Source organism: Tamandua tetradactyla, chromosome 19, assembly GCF_023851605.1.
Source record: "Tamandua tetradactyla isolate mTamTet1 chromosome 19, mTamTet1.pri, whole genome shotgun sequence".
NCBI lineage: Eukaryota > Metazoa > Chordata > Mammalia > Pilosa > Myrmecophagidae > Tamandua > Tamandua tetradactyla.
In genome coordinates, this window is record NC_135345.1 from 42,921,786 (window position 1) to 42,944,506 (window position 22,721).

The window sequence follows — 22,721 nt, forward strand, 5'->3', positions numbered from 1 at the left end:
TTCTGTTGAATCATCTTCACATACTGTGATAAATCCAAGTTGATTATGGTGTGGAATTCTTTTAGTGTGCTATTGGATTCAGTTTGCTATATTTGAGGATTTGGGGATCTATATTCACAAGGGATATTGGTCTGTAATTTTCTTTTCTTGTGATATTTTAACCTGGCTTTGGTGATGTTGGCCTTATAAAAAGAGTTAGGGCCTCCTCCTCAATTTTCTTGAAGAATTTGAGCAGTATTTGTGTTAATTCTTCTTGGAATATTTGGTAAAATTTACTAGTGAAGCCATCTGATCTTGGACTTCTCTATATTTGGAGGCTTTTGATTACTGATTCAAACTCTTTACTTGTTTTTGTTCTGTTGAGATTTTCTATTTCTTCTTGAGTCAATGTGGGTAGTTTGTGTGCTTCTAGAAATTTGTCCATTTCATCCAATTTATCTAATTCGTTAGCATAGAGTCATTCATAGTATCCTCTTATAATCTTTTTTATTTCTTTGCATTTGGTAGAAACATCCCCCCTTTCATTTCCAACTTTAATTATTTGCATCCTCACTTTTTTCTTTGACATTTTAGCTAAAGGGTTGTTGATGTGATTGATTTTTTTCAAAGGACCAACTTTTTTTTCATTTTTAACAGTTTTTTTCACACGTCATACAATCCAACTTAAGTGAAAGACATGCCTTTGCCACAATACTCTATCTGAAGACATTTCCTTTTCTTCCACAAAGAATCTATACCCCTTTCCCAATACTCCTGCCTGTTGACATTTAGTTTTGGCACAATGCCTTTGTTACATTCAGTGGAAGCATATCACAACATTACTGCTGACTTTAGACCCTTGCTACATTGATTGTACTTTTCCCCATATACCATCTATTTTCAACACACTGCAATATTGACATTTATTTGTTGTGCCTCATGCAAAAGCGTTTTTTAATTTGTACATTTACTCACCATCATTGTACACTGTAGGCATTCCTAAATTATACCATCTCAGTCTTTATCCTCTATCTTTCTGTCTGGTTTCATACGTGCCCCTGGCCCTTCTCCCTCTATCATACTCACATTCAACTTCATGCAGTGTACTTATATGATTGTGCTACAAGAAGGCAGTATTGTGCTATCCATTTCTGAATTTTTACAATCAGTAGGCTGATTGTAAAATCTATATTCCTTCAGCACCAATTGCCCAATCTCTACCCTATTCTAGTTCCTGATAACCTGTGTTCTTACTTTCTCCAAGTTCACCCATTAATGTTAGTTCATATTAGTGAGACCATCAGTATTTGTTCTTTTATTTCTGGCTAATTTCACTCAGCATAATGTCCTCAAGATCCATCCACACTGTTACATGCTTCATGACTTTATTCTGTCTTAGAACTGTGTAATATTCCATCGTATGTTTATACCGCAGCTTATTAGCCATTCATCTGTTGATGGACATTTGGCTTGTTTCCATCTCTTGGCAATCATAAATAATGCTGCCATAACAATGGTGTGCACATGTCAGTTTGTGTCCTTGTCCTTCACGTCCTCTGAATAGATTCCTAGCGAAGGGATTGCTGGACCATATGACAATTCTATACTCAGCTTCCCGAGGAACTGCCAAACTGCCTTCCAGAGTGGTTGCATCAGTTTACATTCCCACCAACAAAGGCTAAGTATCATTCTTTCTCCACATCCTCTCCAGCACTTGCCGTTTTCTGTTTTTTTTTTTTTTTGATAATGATCATTCTAGTGGGTATCAGAGGATATCTTATTGTGCTTTTGATTTGCATTTCTCTAATAGCCAGTGAAGTTGAGTATTTTTTCATGTGCCTTTTAGCTATTTGTATTTTCTCTTCTAAGAAGTGTCTGTTCATGTCTTTTGCCCATTTTTTAATTGAGTTGTTTGCCTTTTTGCAAAGGGCCAACTTTTGCTTTCATTGATTCTATATTTCATTTATCTCCACTCTAATCTTAGCTATTTCCTTCTGTCTGCTTACCTTGGGTTTATTTTGCTCTTCTCTTCCTAGATCCTCTCATTATGACATTAGGTCTCTGATTTGAAATCTTTTTTTTTTAAAGCAATGTTATTGACATAAATTCACATACCATAAATCCATCTAAAGTGTATAATCAGTGTCTTCTAGTATATTCACAGAGTTGTGCTTTCATCATCACAATCAATTCTAGAACATTTTCAGCCTGAAGAGGGTTCACAATGTTATACACTCCCATGTTTCATCCTTTGCCTTTCCTCTAGTGACTTACATGACCTAAATCTTCCTTTTAACCACAATCGCACCCATATACCATTATTATTAATCACACTCACCTTATTTGTTACCATCATCTCTGTCCATTTCAAAATATTTACAGTCAAACTTATTACATATCTACACAAATTAAGCATCAGCTCTCCATTCCTTGCCCTCATTTTATCTTCTGATGACCTAAGTTCTAGAGCTTAACCTAAGTTTGCTGGTTATATTTAATTCATATTTGTGAGGTCATATAATATTTTGTCCTTTTATGTCTGACTTACTTCACTCAAAATAATGTCAAGTTTCATCCATGCACTCACATTGTGTTATGTCTTCACTTCCTCTTACAGCTGCATAATATCCCATCATATGGGTATACTACATTTTATTTATTCACTCATCAGTTGATGGGCACCCAGGTTGTCTCCATCTTTTGGCAATTTTAAATTGCCGCTATGGACATTGGTGTGAAAATGTCTGCTTCCCTGCTTTCGTTTTTTCTGAGCATGTACCTAGTAGTGGGATTGCCAGCTTGTATGGCAGTTCTATACTTAGCTTTCTGAGAAAGGTTGGGTTCTTTGTCTTTTTATCATTGAGTTATAGGATCTCTTTATATATCCTGGATATTAAACCTTATCAAATATATGCAGTTTCCAAATTTTTTATCCAATTGAGTAGGCTGTCATTTCACCCTCCTGACAAAGTCCTTTAAAGCACAAAACTATTCAGTTTTGAGGAGGTCCCATTTATGCATTTCTTGGAATGATTCAGAAAATTCACCCATGAAGTTATCTGGTCCTGGATTTTTCTTATAGGGATGGGTGGGGAGATTTTTGGTGACTGTTTCAGTCTCTTTAGCTGTGAATGGTTTGTTGAGTCCTTGCATTTCTTCTGGAGTGTATGTGGCATGTTCATGTATTTCCAAAAAAATTGTTCCCTTCATCTAAGTTGTCTAGTTTATTGGTATACACTTGTTCATTGTATCCTCTTATGGTCTTTTTTATTTCTGTGGTGTCATTAGTAATGTCCCTCCTCTCATTTCTGATTTTACTTGTTTGCATCTTCTCTTTTTTTTCTTTGTCTGGCTAACAGCTTGTCAATTTTGTTGATCTTTCAAAGAATGAACTTTTGGTTTTGTTGATTCTGTTATTGTTGTTGGTTTTTGGTTTTTGTTCTTGTTCTCAATTTCACTTATTCTGCTCTACTCTTTTTTATTTCTCTTTCTGCTTGCTTCCCGTTTATTTGCTTTTCTTTTTCTGATTCCTCCATGTGTGTAGTTAGATCTTTGATTTTAGCTCTTTCTTCCTTTTTAACATAGGCATCCAGGGCTATAAATGTCTCTCTTAGCACTGTCCTTGCTGCATCCCATAAGTTTTGTTATTTGTGTTCTCATTTTCACTTCTCTCAAGATATTTACCAACTTCTCTTGCAATTTCTTCTTTGACCTGCTGATTGTTTAAGAATGCGTTGTTTAGTATTCCTGAAAACTCTAAAGAAATCCCTGGGCTCTATCTAAGACTCTATAAGGTTTACTTATTGTGGTAGTTAGATTCAGTTGTCAACTTGGCCAGGTGAAAGCACCTAGTTCTGTTGCTGTGGACATGAGCCAATGGTAGGTGAATCTCATCTGTTGCTAATTACATCCGCAGTCGGCTAGGAGGCGTGTCTGCTGCAATGAGTGACGTTTAACTTAATTGGCTTGTGCTTAAATGAGAGAACGCAATGTAGCACAGTCTAGCAGCTTGGCATTCCTCATCTCAGCACTTGCAGCTCAGCCCGGGCCCTTGGAGATGGAGAAAGAAATCACCCCGGGAAAGTTGTTGGAACCCAGGGGCCTGGAGAGAAGACCAGCAGAGACCATCCTGTGCCTTCCACGTAAGAAAGAACCTCAGTGGAAAGTTAGCTGCCTTTCCTCTGAAGAACCAACAAAATAAATCCCCTTTTATTAAAAGCCAATCCATCTCTGGTGTGTTGCATTCCGGCAGCTAGCAAACTAGAACACTTATTAAGTTTATTTTTCAGAAATTAAAAACCTCCAGATTGTTCCTATGCAAGATAAACCCTGAAACTTAGAGGTACAGTCTCTCTCAGAGCATCAACAGTTGTATTTCCTTACCCCATAACATTGGTACCCTGTTTCAATGTGAAGAAGTTAAAGTGGTCATTGCCCAAATATTCCTGAAGATTGAGAGAATGATCAAATGAGAGGAAGGAGTTTTAATAGAGAAGTTAGGATTTTACAAATTATTATGACTACTGAATACATATCATATTTCTTTGTAGTTTCTAGTGTATTCGAATGTCAAGAGGGAAATACCTGAAATTGTGGAAGTGTGACCCATGCTATACTTTGAAATTTCCTCTCTAACTAGTTGTTAAACTGAATTTTTAAATTTATCACTTTTCTATATATATGTCGTATTTCACAATAAAAAATGTTTTAAAAAGAGTGCATTTTTAACCTCCATAAATTTGTGCATTTTCCAGTCCAACAGGCAAACCTGGTGTTGATTTCCAGCTTCATTCTCTTATGATCAGAGAAAGTACTTTGTATAATTGCAGCCTTTTAAAATTTATTGATACCTGTTTTGTGATGCAACATGTGGTTTATCCTGGAGAATGAAACCATAAGCACTTCAGAAAGATGTATATCCTGCTGTGTGGGGTGTATTGTTCTGTATTTGTATGTTAGGTTTAATTCATTTATCAAATTATTCAAGTTCTCTATTTCCTTATTGATCCTCTGTCTAGAACTTTTTTTTTTTTTTTATGCATGGTCTGGGAATCGAACCCAGGTCTCCTGCATGAAAGGCGAGTATTCTACCACTGAACCACCCATGCACCCTCTCTTCTACTTTTTTTTTTTTTTTTAGAAAGAAAGACAGAGAAGGAAGGAAGGATGGAAGGGAGGAAGAAAGGGAAACATAGAGAAGGAAGGAAGGGAGGAAGAAAGGGAAACATCTTTAAACATTTTCTTGTTTTATTATATTTTGTTTGTTTGTTTGTTTTTTACATGGGCTGGGGCCGGGTATCGAACCGGGGTCCTCCGGCATGGCAGGCAAGCACTCTTGCCCGCTGAGCCACCGCGGCCCGCCCCTCTCTTCTACTTTTATTAGTGGTGTATTGAAGTCTCCAGCTATTATTGTAGAAATGTCTATTTCTCCCTTCAGTTTTGCCTCATGTATTTTGAGCACCTCTAATTAGGTACATATATATTTATGATATTTCTTCTTAGTGCATTGCCCCTTTTATTAGTATATAATGTTCTTCTTTGTGTTTTATAACAGCTTTGTATTTAAAGTATATTTTGTCCAATATTAGTATATCTACCTCTGCTTTATTTTTCAATACTGTTCACATGGATTATCTTTTGCTAACCTTTCACTTTCAACTTATTTGTGCCCTTGGATTTGAGGTGAATCTCTTGTAGGCAACATATATATGGCTCATATTTTTTTTATCCAGTCTGTATCTTTTGATGGGGGAGTTTAATCCATTAACATTCTATTTTATTGCTGTAAAGACAGTACTTACTTCAACCATTCTATCCTTTAGCTTTTATATGTCTTATCTTTGTCTCTTTTATTTCAGTGACACTTCATTCTACACTCTTACCCAAGCCTTTCTCTCCTATCCTTTCTTTTAAGCCTGCAGGACTCCCTTTAGTATTTCTTGTAGGACAGGTCTCTTGTTAATTATCTTTCTCAGTCTCTGGCTATCTGTAAATATCTAACCCCCTAATTTTTGAAGGACAGTTTTACAAGATAGAGAATTCTTAGCTTGCAATTTTTATCTTCCAGTATCTTAAATATATCATTCCACTGCCTTCTCACCTCCGTGGTTTCTGATAAGAAATAAGAACTTAGTCTTACTGGGCATTCCTTGTGTGTGATGAATAACTTTTCTCTTACTGCTTTCAGAATTCTCTTTTTGTCTTTGGCTTTAGACATTCTGATTAGTATGTGTCTTAGAGTAAGTCATTTGGATTTATTCTGTTTGGAATATGTTGTGATTCTTGGACCTAGATATCAATGCATTTCATGAGAGTTGGGAAATTCTCAGCCATTAATTCCTCAAATATTCCTTCTGCTCCCTTTCCTGTCTCTTTTCTTTCTGTGACACCCATGACAGGAATATTTGTGTATTTTATGTTGTCTATCAGTTTCCTGAGACCATACTCATTTTTTTCCATTCTTTTTTTTTTGTATGCTGTATGGTGAGTTCACATTTCATTATTCTTCTATGTAAGCATCCTGTTACTGCAGCACCAATTGTTGAATTTGTTTGTTTGTTTGTTTGGAGAGGGGAGAGAAGTGCATGGACCGGTAATCGAACCCGGTTCTCCCGCATGGCAGATGAGAATTCCGCCACTGAACTACCCTTGTACCCCGTCCATTCTTTTTGCTATCTGTTTTTTTGTCTCTTCAAATTTGGATGCTCTGTCTTCTAACTTGCTCATCCTTTCTTATGCCTGATGTTGTGTGCCTCCAATGTATTTTAAAATTTCATCTATTGTGTCCTTCATTCCCATAGGATATGTTATTATTCTTTGCATACTTTCATATTCTCCTTTATGCTCACCTGCTGTCTTCTTAACATCCTTCATCTCTTTAACCATCTCCTTGAATTGATGTAGGAGATTTGTGTGTTCATCTTTGACTAATTGTTCTAGATTCTGGGTCTCCTTCCTCACTTTTTGATTTACTCCTTTGACTGGGCCATATTTTGTTTCTTAATATGTCTTATTATTTTTTGCTGATGTCTGGGCTTTGGATTATCTTGGTGAGATTGTTTTGAAGGTCAGATTCTCTTTCTTGTCAAGGTCTTTGTTGTTGATTGAGTTTGTGTTGATGCTGTTCTTTGACACTTTGTCAGTTTTTCCCAACTAGGGCTGGGCCAAAGACGTGTGAATGGGGGCATACGCCAGTTCCACAGATCCCTAGGGAAAAGCCCCAAAAGCCTTTAATTCTGCTCCCCAGTAATCACTTTCCTGGCCATATGGCCCTCTTCACCCAAAAGCCCATTGGATGTCTTTCTGGAGGTGTGTGTTCACCTGGCAGCAGATGACACTCTTTGGCAACTTATTCCTCTCACTCTTCAGAAGGCAGGCTATTTTTTACTGCACAGTTCTGGCACAGGGCAAGATCATGTCCCACCCTGTTCTTTGGAAAGTGAACCTCTGCTGTCCTTTCATTCCACCCACCAGAGACCTGAGAACTAGGTGCTTTCTGCCCTAAGAGTGGGAGATGAGTGCCAGGAGCCAGAGATGAGTGGGGTTACTCATGATCTTTCACCACAGCTTCTCTCTTTCTTCATCCTACACTTGCCTTGCTATTGCAGAGCACTGCCTCCCCCCACCCCCTGCCCCTGCCAATTTCCAGAGCCCTAGATCTGTTGTTGCAGACAGTTTCTGCCTAACCCCTAGTTGCTTTTATGGAATACAAGTGAACCCCAACCTCCTCCTAATCAGCCACCTTGGATTCACTGACGCCTTGTCTTACTGTCTGCTTGTCTTCTTTTTTTAACATAAGCATTTAGAGCTATAAATTTCCCTCTGTGCACTGGCTTTGCTGTATTAATAAGTTTTGGAATGTTGTGTTTTGTTTTCATTCTGAAGATATTTCCTACTTTTCCTTGTGATTTCTTCTTTGATATATATGTAGTTGAAGAATGTACGCTGGTTTGAAGCTGTTATATGCTCCAGAAAAGCTGTCTCTTTTCCTGATCCAGTCTTGTGGGTTTAGCTGTGTTTCTTTTAATCCTGATTCAATATAGCGGGGGTGTACAGTTTGATTGGATTGGGTTATATGACACACCCAATTGTGGGTGTGGCTTTTTGATTAGATGAAGTTGTGACTCCACCCATTCAAGGTGGATCTTGATTAGTTTACTGGAGTGCTTTAAAAGGGGACACTTTTTGGAGTAAACACAGTTGAGAGAGCCGACACAGACAGAGACATTTGGAGATGCTTAGAATATCGATAGAGTACATGCCTAGAAATGGATGTTTAGAGATGCAGAGCCCAGCAAATGTCACCATGTGCCTTCCCATGAGATGCCAAGCATGCCAAAACCCATATTTGTGTCCCAGAGGAGCCAAGTGCAGGCTCACAGATACTTAGAGAGGACACCACTGGCATCAGAAGCTGGAAACAACAGAACTGGGAACAAGAACCAGCAGATACCAGTCATCTGTCTTCCCATGTGACAGACATCAGCTTTACTTGAGTCAAGGTATCTTTCCCAGGATGTCTTAGTTTGGACATTTTGATGGCTTTAGAACCATAAACTTGTAACTTAATAAATTTCCTTTATAAAAGCCAACCCATTTCTTGTATATTGCATTTCTGGGTGCATTAGCAAACCAAAATGGAGTGCATTTAACTTCTGTGTATTTGCGAATCTTCTAGTTCTCTCTCTGCTATTGATTTCTAGCTTCATTCCATTGTAGTTGGAGAAAATTAATTGTATGATTTAAGTCATTTTTAATTTATGTAGACTTGTTTATGACTTAACGTATAGTCTGTTCTAGAGAATGATCCATGAGTACTAGAGAATAATGTGCATTCTGTGTGTTGGGTGGAGTGTTCTACATACATCTAGTAGGTAGTTGGTTCATAGTATCATTGAGGTCTTCTGTTTTCTTATTTATCTTCTGTAGATGTTTTAAATATTATTGAAAGTAGCATATTAAAATCTCCTATTATCAATGTACAGCTGTGTATTTCTCCCCTTAAATTTGTCGATATTTGCTTCATATATTTTGGGTCTTGGCTATCAGGTGCATGTATATTTATAATTGTTATGTCTTCTTCTTGAATTGTTTCTGTTATCAAAATTAAGAGACTTTCTTTATCCCTTGTGCTGGGTTGAAACTGTCTTGTACCCCAGAAAAGCCATGTTCTTTTAATCCAGTCTTGGGGGGGGCAGACCTGTTGTTAGGTGGGGCCTTTTGATTAGGTTGTTTCCATGGAGATGTGAACCCACCCACTCAAGGTTGGTCTCACTCCACTTACTGGAGTCCTATAAAAGGGAGATCTTTTGGAGAAAGCACAAATGCTTTAAGGCAGAAAATGCCCTGGGAGATGCCAATAGATGAAATCCAGAGTTTGCCTCAGAGAAGCTAAGAGAGGAATCACATACCTTAGAGAAAGAAAATGGCCCAAGAGAATCCAAAAGGACCCCCAGGACCTGAAAGAGACATTTTGAAACCAGCCCAGGAGATAATGGCCAGCAGATATCTCCATGTGCCTTCCCAGGTGACAGAGAAACCCTAGACATGACTGGTCTTTCTTGAGTAAAGATATCCTCTTGTTGATGCCTTAATTTAGACATTTTCATGGCCTTAGAACTGTGAATTAGTAACCTAATAAATCCCCTTTGTAAAAGCCAATCCATTTCTGGAATATTGCATTCCAGCAGCATTAGTAAACTAAAATATCCCTCATAACAGTTTTTGAGTAAAAATCTATTTTATCTGATATTAGTAAAGTATTTCAGCTCTCCTTTAGGTACTATTTGCATAGTATATGTTTTTCCCATCTTTTTACTTTCAAACTACTTGTATACTTGCAATTAATGTGAGTCTCTTGTAAACAGTATATAGTTGGGTCATGCTTTTTAAGGCTCTTGTAAACAGTATATAGTTGGGTCATGCTTTTTAAGGCTGTAATCTCTGCCTTTTGACTGAAGAATTTAATCTACTTACATTTAGAGTAATTACTGAAAATGCAGGACTTTCTTCTGCCAAAGCTACATGGTCTTTGTTAGCTTTATAACTTTTTGTACCTCAATTCTTCTGTTAATACTTACTTTCATATTTATTTGAATTTTTTAAATTGTATTACTTTGAGTCTCTTCTCATTTCTTTAGGGTTTTCAGGAATACTTTTGATTAGGGCTTGGCATACTGTGGCAGTCTGCAATATCTGGCTGAAGCTTGAATAAGAGAAACTGTCAAAATGACCTCTCAACTCTATTTGAAATCTCTTTGCCACTGAAATTTTGTTTTGTTTCATTTCTCTTTCCCCTTTTTGGTCAAGAAGGTATTCTCAATCCCATGATGCCAGGGCCAGGCTCATCCCTGGGAGTCATGTTCCCCATTACCAGGGAGACTTACATTTCTGGAAGTCATGTCCCATGTAGGGGGAAGGTAGTGAGTTTATTTGGAGAGTTTGGCTTAGAGAGAGAGACCACATCGGATTAAAAAAAAAGAGGTTCTCTGAGGGTGACTCCTAAGGCATAATTATAAGTAGGCTTAGCTTCACCATTGCAGAAATGAATTTCATAAGGGCAAGCCTCAAGATTGAGGGCCTTGGCTTATTAAATTGGGAGTCCCTAATGTTTGAGAGAATATCAAGAATTCCTCAGGTGGGAAGTTTAATAGTTCCACATTTTTTCTCCAGTCCCTGTGCTGGTTTGAAGGGATGTATATACCCTAGAAAAGCCATGTTTTAATCCTAATCCCATTTTGTAAAGGCATCTGTTTCTTCTAATCCCTATTCAGTACTGTATGTTTGAAACTGTAATTAGATAATCTCCCTGGAATGTGATTTAGAGAGTCACATCTTTTTTTTTTTTTTTTTCATGGGCACGCACCGGGAATCGAACCCGGGTCCTCTGGCATGGCAGGCAAGCGTTCTTGCTGCTGAGCCACCGTGGCCCGCCCAGGGAGTCACATCTTGATGTGATCTTGAGTGATCAAGAGTGGTTGTTAAAATGGATTAGGTGGGGACATGTCTCCACCCATTCGGGTGGGTCTTGATTAGTTTACTGGAATCCTATAAGAGAGGAAATATTTTGGAGAAAGCTAGAGATATTCTGAGAGAGCAGAATGACATAGCCATGAGAAGCAGAGAGTCCACCAGCCAGTGACCCGTGGAAACAAAGAAGGAAAATGCCTCCCAGGGAGCTTCATGAAAGGAAGCCAGGAGAAAAAGCTAGCAGATGATGCCATGTTCACCACATGCCTTTCCAGATGAGAGAGAAATCCTGACCCTGTTTGCCATGTGCCTTCTCACTTGAGAGAGAGACCCTGAACTTCAAGGCCTTCTTGAACCAAGGTATCTTTCCATGGATGCCTTTAATTGGACATTTCTATAGACTTGTTTTAATTGGGACATTTTCATGGCCTTAGAACTGTTAACTAGCAACTTATTAAATTCCCCTTTTAAAAAGCAATTCCGTCTTTGGTATATTACATTCCGGCAGCTAGCAAACTAGAACAGTCCCTCAAGATAAACTTTGCAAATCCCTTTTATAATTTTCTACCCAAAATACTCTGGAATGTATTGGGATGTTACAATAATCTGTATCCCTGAGCATTTTTAAGACTTTTTTTTTTAACTTTTTTATTGTGTAATATAACATATATACAAAGCAAAGAAATAAAAAAGCAAAAATTTTCAAAGCACTCTTCAAAAAGTGATTACAAGACAGATCCCAGAGTTTGTCATGGACTACCATAAGATCCTCTCAGATTTTTCCTTCTCCAGAATATAGGAGGCTAGAGGGTTTAAATATTTTTTTATCATCATAATCGACTTTTTTCCTTCTTTTTTTTTGTGAAAAATAGCATATATACAAAAAAGCTATGAATTTCAAAGCACAGCACCACAATTAGTTGTAGAACGTATTTCAGAGTTTGACATGGGTTACAATTCTACAATTTTAGGTTTTTACTTCTAGCTACTCTAAAATACTGAGAGAAAAGAGATATCAGTTTAAAGATTCAGCATTCATATTCATTTGTTAAATCTTATATAACTGTATAACTCTACCATCACCTTTGATCTTTCCACCCCTCTCTTTAGGGGTGTTTGAGCTATGGCCATTCTAAATTTTTTATACTGGAAGGGTCTGTCACTAATATGGGGTAGGGAGATGGAACTATCTGATGTTCTGGAGAGGCTGGGATAGGTCTCAGGATTTATCTGAACCAGGAACCCATCTGGAGGTTGTAGATTTCTGAAAAGTTACTCTAGTGCATGGAACCCTTTGGAATCTTACATATTGTCCTAGATGTTCCTTAGTATTGGCTGGAATGGTTCTGGTTGGGGGTTGGCAGGTTATGATAGGTAGCAAGGTCTAATTGAAGCTTGCCTAAGAGCAACCCCCCAGAGTAGCCTCTTGACTCCATTTGAACTCTCTCTGCTATTGTCAGATCTATATATTCTTTTCCCTGTTTCTCTTTGTATTTTTAAAATTACCCTTAGTGGTTGTGCTGGTTTGAAATGATGTATGGACCCTAGAAAAGCCATGTTTTAATCCTAATCCCATTTTGTAAAGGCAACTGCTGCTTCTAATCCCTATTCAGTATTGTATGCTTGAAACTGTAATCAGATCATCTTCCCAGAGATGTGATATAATCGAGAGTGTTGTTAAACTGGATTGAGTATGTTATGAGTATGTCTCCGTAACATGTCTCCATAACATTGGGTAGGTCATTGATTAGGTCATTGATTAGGTCATTCATTAGGTCCTAACATTGGGTAGGTCATACCATTTGGGTAGGTCTTGATTAGGTTCCGAAGTCCTATAAAAGAGGAAACATTTTGGAGAATGGGAGATTCAGAGAGAGCAAAGCAGAACGACATAGCCACGAGAAGCAGAATCCATCAGCCAGTGACCTTTGGACATGAAGAAGGAAAATGCATCCCAGGGAGCTTCATAAAGCAGGTAGCCAGGAGAAGCAGCTAGCAGATGTTGCCATGTTTGCCACGTGCCCTTCCAGATGAGAGAGGAACCCTGACCGTGTTTACCATATACCTTTCAGATGAGAGCGAAACTCTGACTGTGTTCTCATTGTGCTCTTCCACTTGAAAAAGAGACTGTGAGCTTCATTAGCCTTCTTGAACCAGGGTATCTTTCCCTGGATGCCTTTGACTGGACATTTTTATACATTTGTTTAATTGGGACATTTTTCTCAGCTTTAGAATTGTAAACTAGCAACTTATTAAATTCCCCTTTTCAAAAGACATTCCATTTCTGGTATATTGCATTCCAGCAGCTAGCAAACTAGAACAGTAGTATTCATCAATTCTGTACCCTCCTCCAGACTCTCTCTCCTGTCTTTTTTTGCTTTCAGCTGGCAGAACTACTTTTACTATTTCTTATAGACCTGATCTCTTCTTGATAAATTCTTTCAGGACTTCTTTGTCTGTAAAAATTTTAATCTCACCCTCAATTTTGAAGGACAGTTTGGCTGAGGACAGAATTCTTGGTTGGAAGTCTTTCTTCTTCAGGATTATGAATATATCATATCACTGCCTTCTCACCTCCATGGTGCTAGTTGAGTAGTCTGAACTCAGTCCTATTTGGTTTCCCTTGTATGTAGTAGATTGCTTTTCTTTTGCTGCTTTCAGGAGTTTCTGTTTCTCTTCAACATCTGACAGATGGATTGGTGTGTGTCTTGGGGAAGGCCTATTTGGATTTATTCTGTTTGGAGTTCGTTGGGCTTCTTTGATTTATATATTTATGTCCTTTATGAGGGGTGGAATATTTCCCCCCCATTATATCCTCAGCTACTCTTCCTAGCCCTTTACTCCTCTCTTCTCCTTCTGGGATGCCAATGATTCTTCTATTTGTGTACTTTGTTTTGTTTATCATTTCCCTGAGATCCAATTCAAATTTTTCCATCTTTATTGCCATTTGCTGTTTTGAGTCTTTGAAATCAGTTATCCTATCCTCTATATCATTTATTCTTTCTTCTGTCACTTCAGATTTGGTGTTGTGTGCCTCTAGTATGTTTTTTATTTGGTTAACAGAGTCTTTAATCTCTGTGAGATCTGCTACTTTTCTACTTATTCTTTTAAATTCCTCTTTATGCTCTTCTACTGTCTTCTTGATCTCCTTTTTGTTATTTGCCATCCCACTTTATTAAGCAGAGTTGTATGAACATCTTTGATTAATTGTTCCAACGTCTGTGTCTCTGCTGGTGTTTTAATTTGGTCATTAGGTAGGGTTATATCTGTCTACATTGGGATATGTTTAGTGATTACTATATCTGTCTACTTCGGGATATGTTTAGTGATTTTCTGCTGTCTTCATGGCATATAAATATCTTGATTTATTTACTTTTGGAATTGATTTCTTTCAGTAGTCTAAGTCCTTGTGTTTGCAGGATGAATGTTCAGCCAGGAGCAGGGTACAGCGCGGGGAGCTCAGTGCCATGATTTGTTTCAGGACAGGTATAGGTGCAGGTTGGGGATGTTAAGCTGATGCTTGTAAAAGTGAGCACCCAGCGGCCAGGGAGGATGTAGCTGTGTGGGTGCACCAGTCTGGTGGGTGTAACCCTAGTGTGTGCTGGTCTAAGGCGTAAGGCCCTTTGTGCGCATGTGCAGAGCTGTGACAGCAGTTTGGTCTTATGCCTTCATGGATTGGGGGCAGATATGACCCAACTGTGCAGGTCAGCACTTTCTCAGAGGTGGGAATTGTGGCGGAGGGCAATGTGTGTGCACAGTTCTTAGGACTGCTGTGAACTGAGGATCCCAGAGCTGAATGATGTGATTTAGGGTCCGTGCACATGTATGGGTCTAGGAGTGCTGTAAACTGATGCAGAGAGGGTGAGGCTATGCAACACTGTGGGCAGGGGGGTAGGGGTAGCCTGGGTATGGATGTTAGTGCATGCAGCCTTTATGCTCTGGGAGCAGCCTCAAAGGAACAGGGAGAGGAGGAAATGCTCAGGAGGGGTGCAGGGGAGGTGGGTTGGGTTACACCTGGGGTGGGGGGTTGGGGTAGGTATGTGCACTGGGGGCTGGTGGGGGAGGGGGCACCTGGAATATGGGAAATGGGAGCAGGTGATGGAGGTCAGGTGCATGGGATGTGGGGTGAGTCGCTGGTCATAGGGCTGTGCTGTTGAGCCCAAGGAATATGGCCTGGCTTACTTCCTAGTCCCTGGCTCCCATCTGTGCACTCCCACAGGCTCTGCACCTCTGTGCCCAGGCTCTAATTTTCTGCCTCTCAGCATCTCGGTGTCTGCAACTAGGGCTGCCCTATCTGGTGCAGAAGGCTGTCCCAGGTCAGCCACACTCCCAAATCACCACCTCAGTTATCCTTCTTTGTCTCTATCCTTTGTCTCTATCCTTCTTGAACTCTTATTGCACACAGTATGTATATTTTAATATTTAAAAATGTTAACTCGAATTTGCTCTCTGGGATATCCATTTCTTGGTTTTGTAACCAGCTGGTGATAAGATTTTCTTGAGCTTTTGCCCTCCTATCTGGAAGGTCTGCCCAAGGTGAATGCAGTGTGCAAGGTTTTCCCTGTCTTTTTGGTCCTGTGTGTTGTCCTGGGCTTTTGATTGTTAGTTGTTTTGAGTTCCCCTGTTTACAGGAAGTTGGTTATCCCCTCTGTTTTCCCAGGAGACAGAACTCTCTCTCCTGGATATTTGACAATGGCAGGCCTTTGTCCCAAACTGTCCACCTCTATAGCTTTTTATACTGCTTTCGTTGTCTCATGCTGCATTTGCCTGGATGGCATTTTCTGGGAGGAGGGTCACCTAAGGAGGACTTGCACAAGTCAGTCTTTCCTAGTCAAAACAGGGCCAGGGACTCACAAAGGCGGTGGAGACCTGCTCCAAAGTGCCCTTAGGAGGAAATCAGTGAGAGCATCAAAGCTTTCCCATAGGCTCCTCAAAGTTGAGATTCCTTGGTTTGCCCAGCAAATGCAGCCCTGCAGCTAATTGTTTCCTGCTGTCCTGAGGAAGTGCTATATCTTTAAATCTCTGGTGCCTCCACCCCTTTCTGGGTCTGTTTGAAACAATAGCTGCCCTCTGGGCCAACAATAATCCTAATCCATAGTCCTGATCAGTGATTTGTCCTGCCCACTCCTGTTCTAAGGGAAAGAAGATTTTTATTTCCTTTTCTCTCTGCAACACTTAGCCAGAGACTGGACCCCACAGTGGCCTGCTGTGAGAATGGGGGATGGGCACCTGTAACTACCGCATGGAGAGCAATTTACTATTCTTTACTGTAGTTTATCAGCCTCTTCCTTTGAAACTATAATGTTCTTTTGGCCTTGGGAATTTCAAAATAGTTGTTTCAGCCAGTTCCTACCTGTTTAATAGTTGTTTTCGTGGAAGGACTGAGACTTGGAGTTCCCTACTCTGCCATCTTCCCCAGAAATGTCTCCCTCGGTTTTTACATTTAGATTTTAATTGCCAGTGAATCATTCTTGGTTATATTTGTCCAAACCATTAATTGAGTTTAGTAACACCACCCAGTTTCATTGTCCTTATAGTGTTTAATTGCTTTGCTTATTGAATATATTTAATTCTAAAAGCATGAAAATATAAGATTTATTATTCATAAATGAACTGCTTTATTATTAAATATGAAATGAAATATTAACTATAAAACCAAGATTTTATTTTAAATTTATTAGTGGTGAAAGCTTTTTATATTTCTCTGACAAAGTTTTTTCTTTGTTATGTACTTTCTTGAACACTATGTTTCTTGAACTCATCCGTTAATACTCAAAAAGTGTTTTGAAAGAATATAATTTAAATTCTAGGCCATACTTTTGCATTGCAATTTTGCAAAAAGTAACCAAAAGAAAAAAAAAGACAATCTTCTGTGTTTTGACAACATATGGCAGTATAGAAATTTTTGGACTCTATTTTTGTCATTACTACACATATTTATCTGTTTTTATAATGGCAGCCTTTTGTTAACATATTAGTGACTTGGGGAAGAGAATCTTTTAATTTGTTACAGGTTGTTATGCTTGGCTTAGTTATTTAAAGATAGAGAACTTTGGGAGTATGATAAGTGATGAATTAATCTGAAATAGAGCTTTTAATTTGTAAAAGTGTTTGGGGAAAGATTGCTGCAGCCTTTTACTCTGATTTGTAAGTTTTGTTTAAACAGTTGGTAAAAGAAAAATTGAGTTGTAATTTACTCTATTAAATGTCTGTCCATGTTTACTGCAGGCTTAGTCCTCCTGTTCTTCCATTGTGCTCCTTAAAGGAAATACATTTGTCTACTGACAAATTTTTCAGAATGGAACCATCTGAAATCAACAATGGTTGTTTTCTTTCTATTCTAACAAGGGAGGTAAGGAAAAAAAAACCTAATTTCATATCATACTTTGGAATTAAGAAACAACAAAGTCTAATAAAAGGAACCCAGGGATTTTGTGACTATCTTGAAATGGTGTGCTAAAAGACAGTAAAAGACATTATTATTCCATGGCACACAATCCCTATATTTTATATATTTTTGGGTGTTGCTCCATGGCCTGCCCTCCATCCCCACCTCTACAAGCACTTTGCCAGCATCTGGTGCATTTTACCTCACACATAAGAAATAAGCTATGAATTTTTTTATCAGGTTCGCAGATGGAAAAATTTAACTACAAAAATAAACACAGAATGCATCGCTTATGGGATATACTAGGGACTAAAGCCTAAAACTCATTTATTTTAGTATAATAAAGATAGTGGTTTATTTCTACTAAAGCACTGATAAATATGTGTATATACATAGTTTTAGTTAAGTCCCACATTTAGTAACTGCTTCTTTCATTGTAGCGGGACCCATCGGAGACAGTGTCAGTGAAAGATGTCCTGGCCCGTGCTGCAGCCAAGGGGCTGCTCGATGGGATTGAGCTGGGGAAGTCACCAAAATGGGAGAAGAAGAAGAAGATGACAAGATCAAAAACAACTTTCCCCAAAGCTTCCAGTAATGATAATAATGGCGTCCAAACAAAAATTGCTGAGTTTCTGAATAGAGAAGCTAAAGCAATTGCTAACAGATCAGAGACATTAACAACAAAAGCACCTCTTCCACAGAAAAATACAACTCAAGCGGGTGTCCCCGCACAGATCAGAAAACCCAGCAAGTCCGGCACCAATCCTTTGATGCCTGCTTTTATGAAGAACACATCTCCCTCCAGACCATATGAACGGCCCACAAATTTTATAAGACCTCGGCCAGAAGACAAAATGGTGGCGCTGAAACCTGTAGAAATTGTTTTGCCTCCAGTAATATTGCCGTTTTCAAGTCCCCAAGGGCTCAGAGCTCAGATACCATATCAACAGTTTTACTGTCGTTGGGTTGGATCCAAGAATGTGCCCAGCTGCCTTCCCACACCATCATTATCCAGAAAAGGGGAAAAGCCTAAAGAAAACTTACCTTCCTCCCTACTCAGGCGTCCTCGACCATGGCTTTGATCGTTTTGTGCTTTTTTCACAGGGGCCGAGAGCAGCTCATTTTTTTTTTCAAAGTTCAACATTTCACTGAAGGTTAAGCATTCCTACACAAGATACTCAGGGTAGCCACTTAGTAGCTTCTAAATGTGATAGTATCTTCAGAGAATTAAGACAAGTGAGAAACAATAATGTAAGAGATTTAGCAAAGCAGAATTCAGAGATTTCAATAGCTCTCGCTAATCTGCTTTAGGATGTCTCAGGATCAGCTGTTAGAACTTGTCTCATTTCTGTTAGCCTTCAGTTTAGACTTAGGATTCCAGTTCTTTTAAAAAGATGCAACTATTTTTCCTGAAGAGACACATCCTGCCTTTGATAACAGACTTCTTTTAAAATTTAATTTGTAAGGCAATTTATTAGAAAGAATGGGTATGGAGAAAATGCTGGCCTTTTCCCATCAACTTTAGATTGTTCTTCATTCAGCATTCAGTCAGTTGTAGTTTAACTAGACATTTTCAGTCACTATCAAGGTTGATTGTTTTTTACAAATCAAAGTATTCTTTAAACAGGGCATGACATGAGTTTTTGGTAATGCGATTGAGGTTGAGAATAAATAGGAACAGGAGGAAGTTGTAAATGCCAGGTGTGTGTAATTAAATGTCCATTTAATGTGGAAACAATTTTTCATTGGAAGAGCTTCCGGGATCTTGAGTCCAGCTGAAGGTAATCTCCTTTCTGATCATTTACTGTTGCAAAAGATAACTGTAAGTAAATCCCACTTAAATATTAATTCTAGGGAAGAGGCAAAACTGAATACCAGTGACACCTGTTGTTGAAGAAACTCATAAGAAATTTCTGATTCTATTCAAAGGTCAGGTAATACGGGAAAATCTACAAGTTGTTTCACATTGCAAACAGTAATCAAACTTTGCTAATCATTTCTGATGCACAACCTATTAAAATATACTGTAGTACTATGTTAATTATATTAAAAGTCAATTCATTTTGAATGTATTTTCAGTTGCCTGCCAAAAATTGGTATGATTATCATTTCTGGATCTAATGATTTTGTCATCATGGTAACAGAAATTGGTTGACACTAATTGAAGTTACAATTATAAATCTTATAATTGGTTAAAAAATGTTCATAGACACATAATGTGCAATTTTTAACTTCTGTTTTCAGAATTCAGTTGTGTTGAAGTGGTATGCAGATTCCTAAATGGTGGCATTTTAGTAGAATATTATCTTCTTCAAATTGAATATTTAGGTGTATTTTAGCCCTTCTATTCTATTCTTCACTTTCTCACTTTGAAATGAGGATAAGTGGCAATTTTTTTTTTTGGTGAATTTCATTTTAGTAGTAGTAAAATTTTATTTTAAATATTTACATTTATGGGTAAAATGTGTCTGTAAAGACTTTTTTATAATTGAACCAGGTTTATTATTTTACATCACCAAATAATTTTTCCCATGTTAATTATGACTTTACAGAAACGTTTTAAACGCTCATCATATTTTACTATTTTCAAAAATCAAAAAATGGATTTTCTTTGCTCTTAAAGTTAATGTGTTTCATTTTCTTACTCCCACTCAAGTCTCTTTGGTTTAGTTAGGGTTTTCCATGCCTCCAGTTCAGTGCAGCTTAATTTAACATTGTTCAGTAGAGCTGATAAGAGCTGATATTTTATCTCATGAAAATTTTATCCCTTTCTTTCCCCATCCCCACACTCCCATACCTGCTCCGGGTTGAAATATTTCATTGTCCCAAAGTAGCAGGTCTGACTTTCTTACAAGTGTACTTCCTGTGATTTGTTATAAAGTGAAAACTCTCATTGTTATGAAACAGTTCACAATGTTTCTAATCTCTATAGCAGCATGATTGCTGTCATGTGACAATTTATGGCCAATTGTTTTCTCATAACATGCACCTTAGAACTAAATTATTTTTCTCTTTAGATTCTGAATTAAGCCATTTGTTAATGAAGCCTGCCTGCTTTTTTTTTTTTAAGTCTTTTAGTGTGGCCATGGTCAACTATTTGAATACTTTGGTAGAATAAAAATACTTTGGATAAGAGCAATATGAAAGAATTCTAATGAAAGAGACTATTGATTAAACAGATTTTCTGTTTTGCATTTCAGTTTTCTTGAGTTTAGAGAACAGTGCAGCAAAAATCTAAAATAATGGAATTATTGATAACTGATAATTCAAGAGTAAACTCTGATTATTTGAACTATTTCCCACTATAACACCTGAAGCCAAAATGAAATTTTGTTCTATTATTTCCTTATTGTCTTAAGAGTTAGAGGTAAACAAATGAAGGAAATGGAAATGAAGATGTGTATACAAATTAAATTCTTCTTTATGTGTTATAGTTAAAACTAAACCAGATACACCTACTTTTCGAGTTACCTTTTATCTTTCTTTGATAGCAGCTTCTTCACACTGAAATATATTAATCCTAGATAATGTGTTTTTGAAAGATGTGGGTTGGGTGAATAAATAGGCCTGTGTCCAGAATGCCAGCTGTCTTGCCAGACCTCCAAATAAGCACAGTGTTACATATTACTCTAAACTGCCTTTCTAGTTCTTACCAGGTGGAAATGAGCACTGAGTAGTCAAAGCAGAATCTATTACTAAACTGATTTCTAAAAAGTCGACTTTGTGGTAAAAATAATTAAAAATTAAAATGGCTAGTGTTGACACTAAATTTATTCACATTTCTATTCCTATGTATGATATTTGTCAGATAAATGAGCCAAACATTTTATGCAGCTATGTTTATTCTCACAACAGATTACATTTAAATGCAAAAAAGTGGTCAACAACAAAAGGGGCAAAAAAGGAAAGCAAAAGGTTTTTTCAAAGTAAATGAGCCTGCTTTGGATGACAGGGAGTGCTCTAATTGGTAGTGTGAGCAGGTGACTTTCTCTGAAGCTGTATATACTGGGCAGTATTAAGACACATTAACTGGGTTTTAGGCTAAGCCTGTCAAACAATAGAGCGTTAATGGTTTTAGCAGTTAAATTGTGCTAATATTAATTATCCCTTAGGGAAATTTTCATATTGCCTTTGAAATCTTGAATTTGTGTTGTGATGCTTATGAAATGAGTGTGTTATACAGAAAAAGGAAAGATTAAATGACCTTGTGCAGAAATTCTCACAACTATTTATCTCAAAATAGGAAAAAAATCCAGGAAGTGGGTTTTTTAAAAAAGTAGCAGTGCCAACAGTTTATCACCAAGAACTTGTTTTAATGGGAATGGGTCTAGTGTCCCTTCATGCATTACGACAAACAAACAAAAAACAAGGTTCTAATTAACTGTGGGTGATGTTATATCCAGGAAGAAACAAAGGGCATGTGGACATGTATATATCATTTAGATGAAATTACAGAAGTTGTGAAGATATAAAAATGAAGCACCAAGCAGTGCTTTAGTCTGCAAAGTAAAATTTTTAGCCATAGGCAGGAAGGCTATTCTCCTTGATACTGCCAAGGAGCACATAAATGAGGTGGCAGGTCTGCATCTACCTAGCTGCTTTTAAAAAATAAAAGGAACTTTAAACATTTTGCCTTTTCTTCTACATATTCCAATAAAAATGTGATACAAATCATTACAAAACCACCTTTTAGGCAAAGTATAGTTCACTGAGATTACTTAGACCTGGATATATTATGAGATAATATCCAGTAAAGATAATACATTAACACAATAATGCAGTATATTTCAGTAAAAATAGAATAAATAAAATAAAAATATTTTAAGCTGTATTTAACAGGTTAATTAAAAAATGATAAGACATACAAGGCATAGTGAACATGGCTGCCTGTTTACCAAATCACAGATATATAAAGAATGCATAGATAACTGAACTGTTACTACAAGATCTGATAAAACATTGGCATTCTTTTCAGCTGAATACACACATACCTTCATACATACTTTTTGGCCATGGCAGAAAGTATCTGAGCATACTGTTTAACATAATTAATTTTACAAAATTAATTCGCACTTAGTATGCAAAGCTATTTTCAAAACAAAATTATCTGCGGTAAAGTTTTCAATATGTAAAGGCTTTTCATTCATTCATCTTAATGCATCTTATAATTGCATATATAAATCAGTTTGCTACTTAAAGCTAGCTCAGTATTCATGATCCTGAAAACAAACATATGCCTTAAAAAATGAGCAGAGGGTTCTGGTAGAGATTTCCAATACAAAAGTGGATTATTTATTGAGAATTTTGAAGTTGGTCACGAAAATTTTCTCTGTGAAAATCAAGATGAAAGAGCATCATGATTGACTTTTGAACAGAGTAAGGATTT

At 37.6% G+C, this 22,721-nt stretch overlaps 1 protein-coding gene across 6 annotated transcripts in view; it reads left to right on the forward strand.

Moving 5' to 3' along the window:
• Positions 1-20,529, forward strand: part of NSUN7 (NOP2/Sun RNA methyltransferase family member 7) — a 149,177-nt gene extending 128,648 nt beyond the window's left edge. For all 6 annotated transcript variants that reach the window (XM_077136722.1, XM_077136720.1, XM_077136721.1 and 3 more), the window contains 2 exons: positions 17,176-17,299; positions 17,776-20,529. In XM_077136722.1, coding sequence (XP_076992837.1) covers positions 17,176-17,299; positions 17,776-18,417 — 766 coding nt within the window. In that variant the 3' untranslated portion in view covers positions 18,418-20,529. The remainder of the gene's footprint in view (positions 1-17,175; positions 17,300-17,775) is intronic.
• The last annotated feature ends 2,192 nt before the right edge of the window (positions 20,530-22,721 follow it).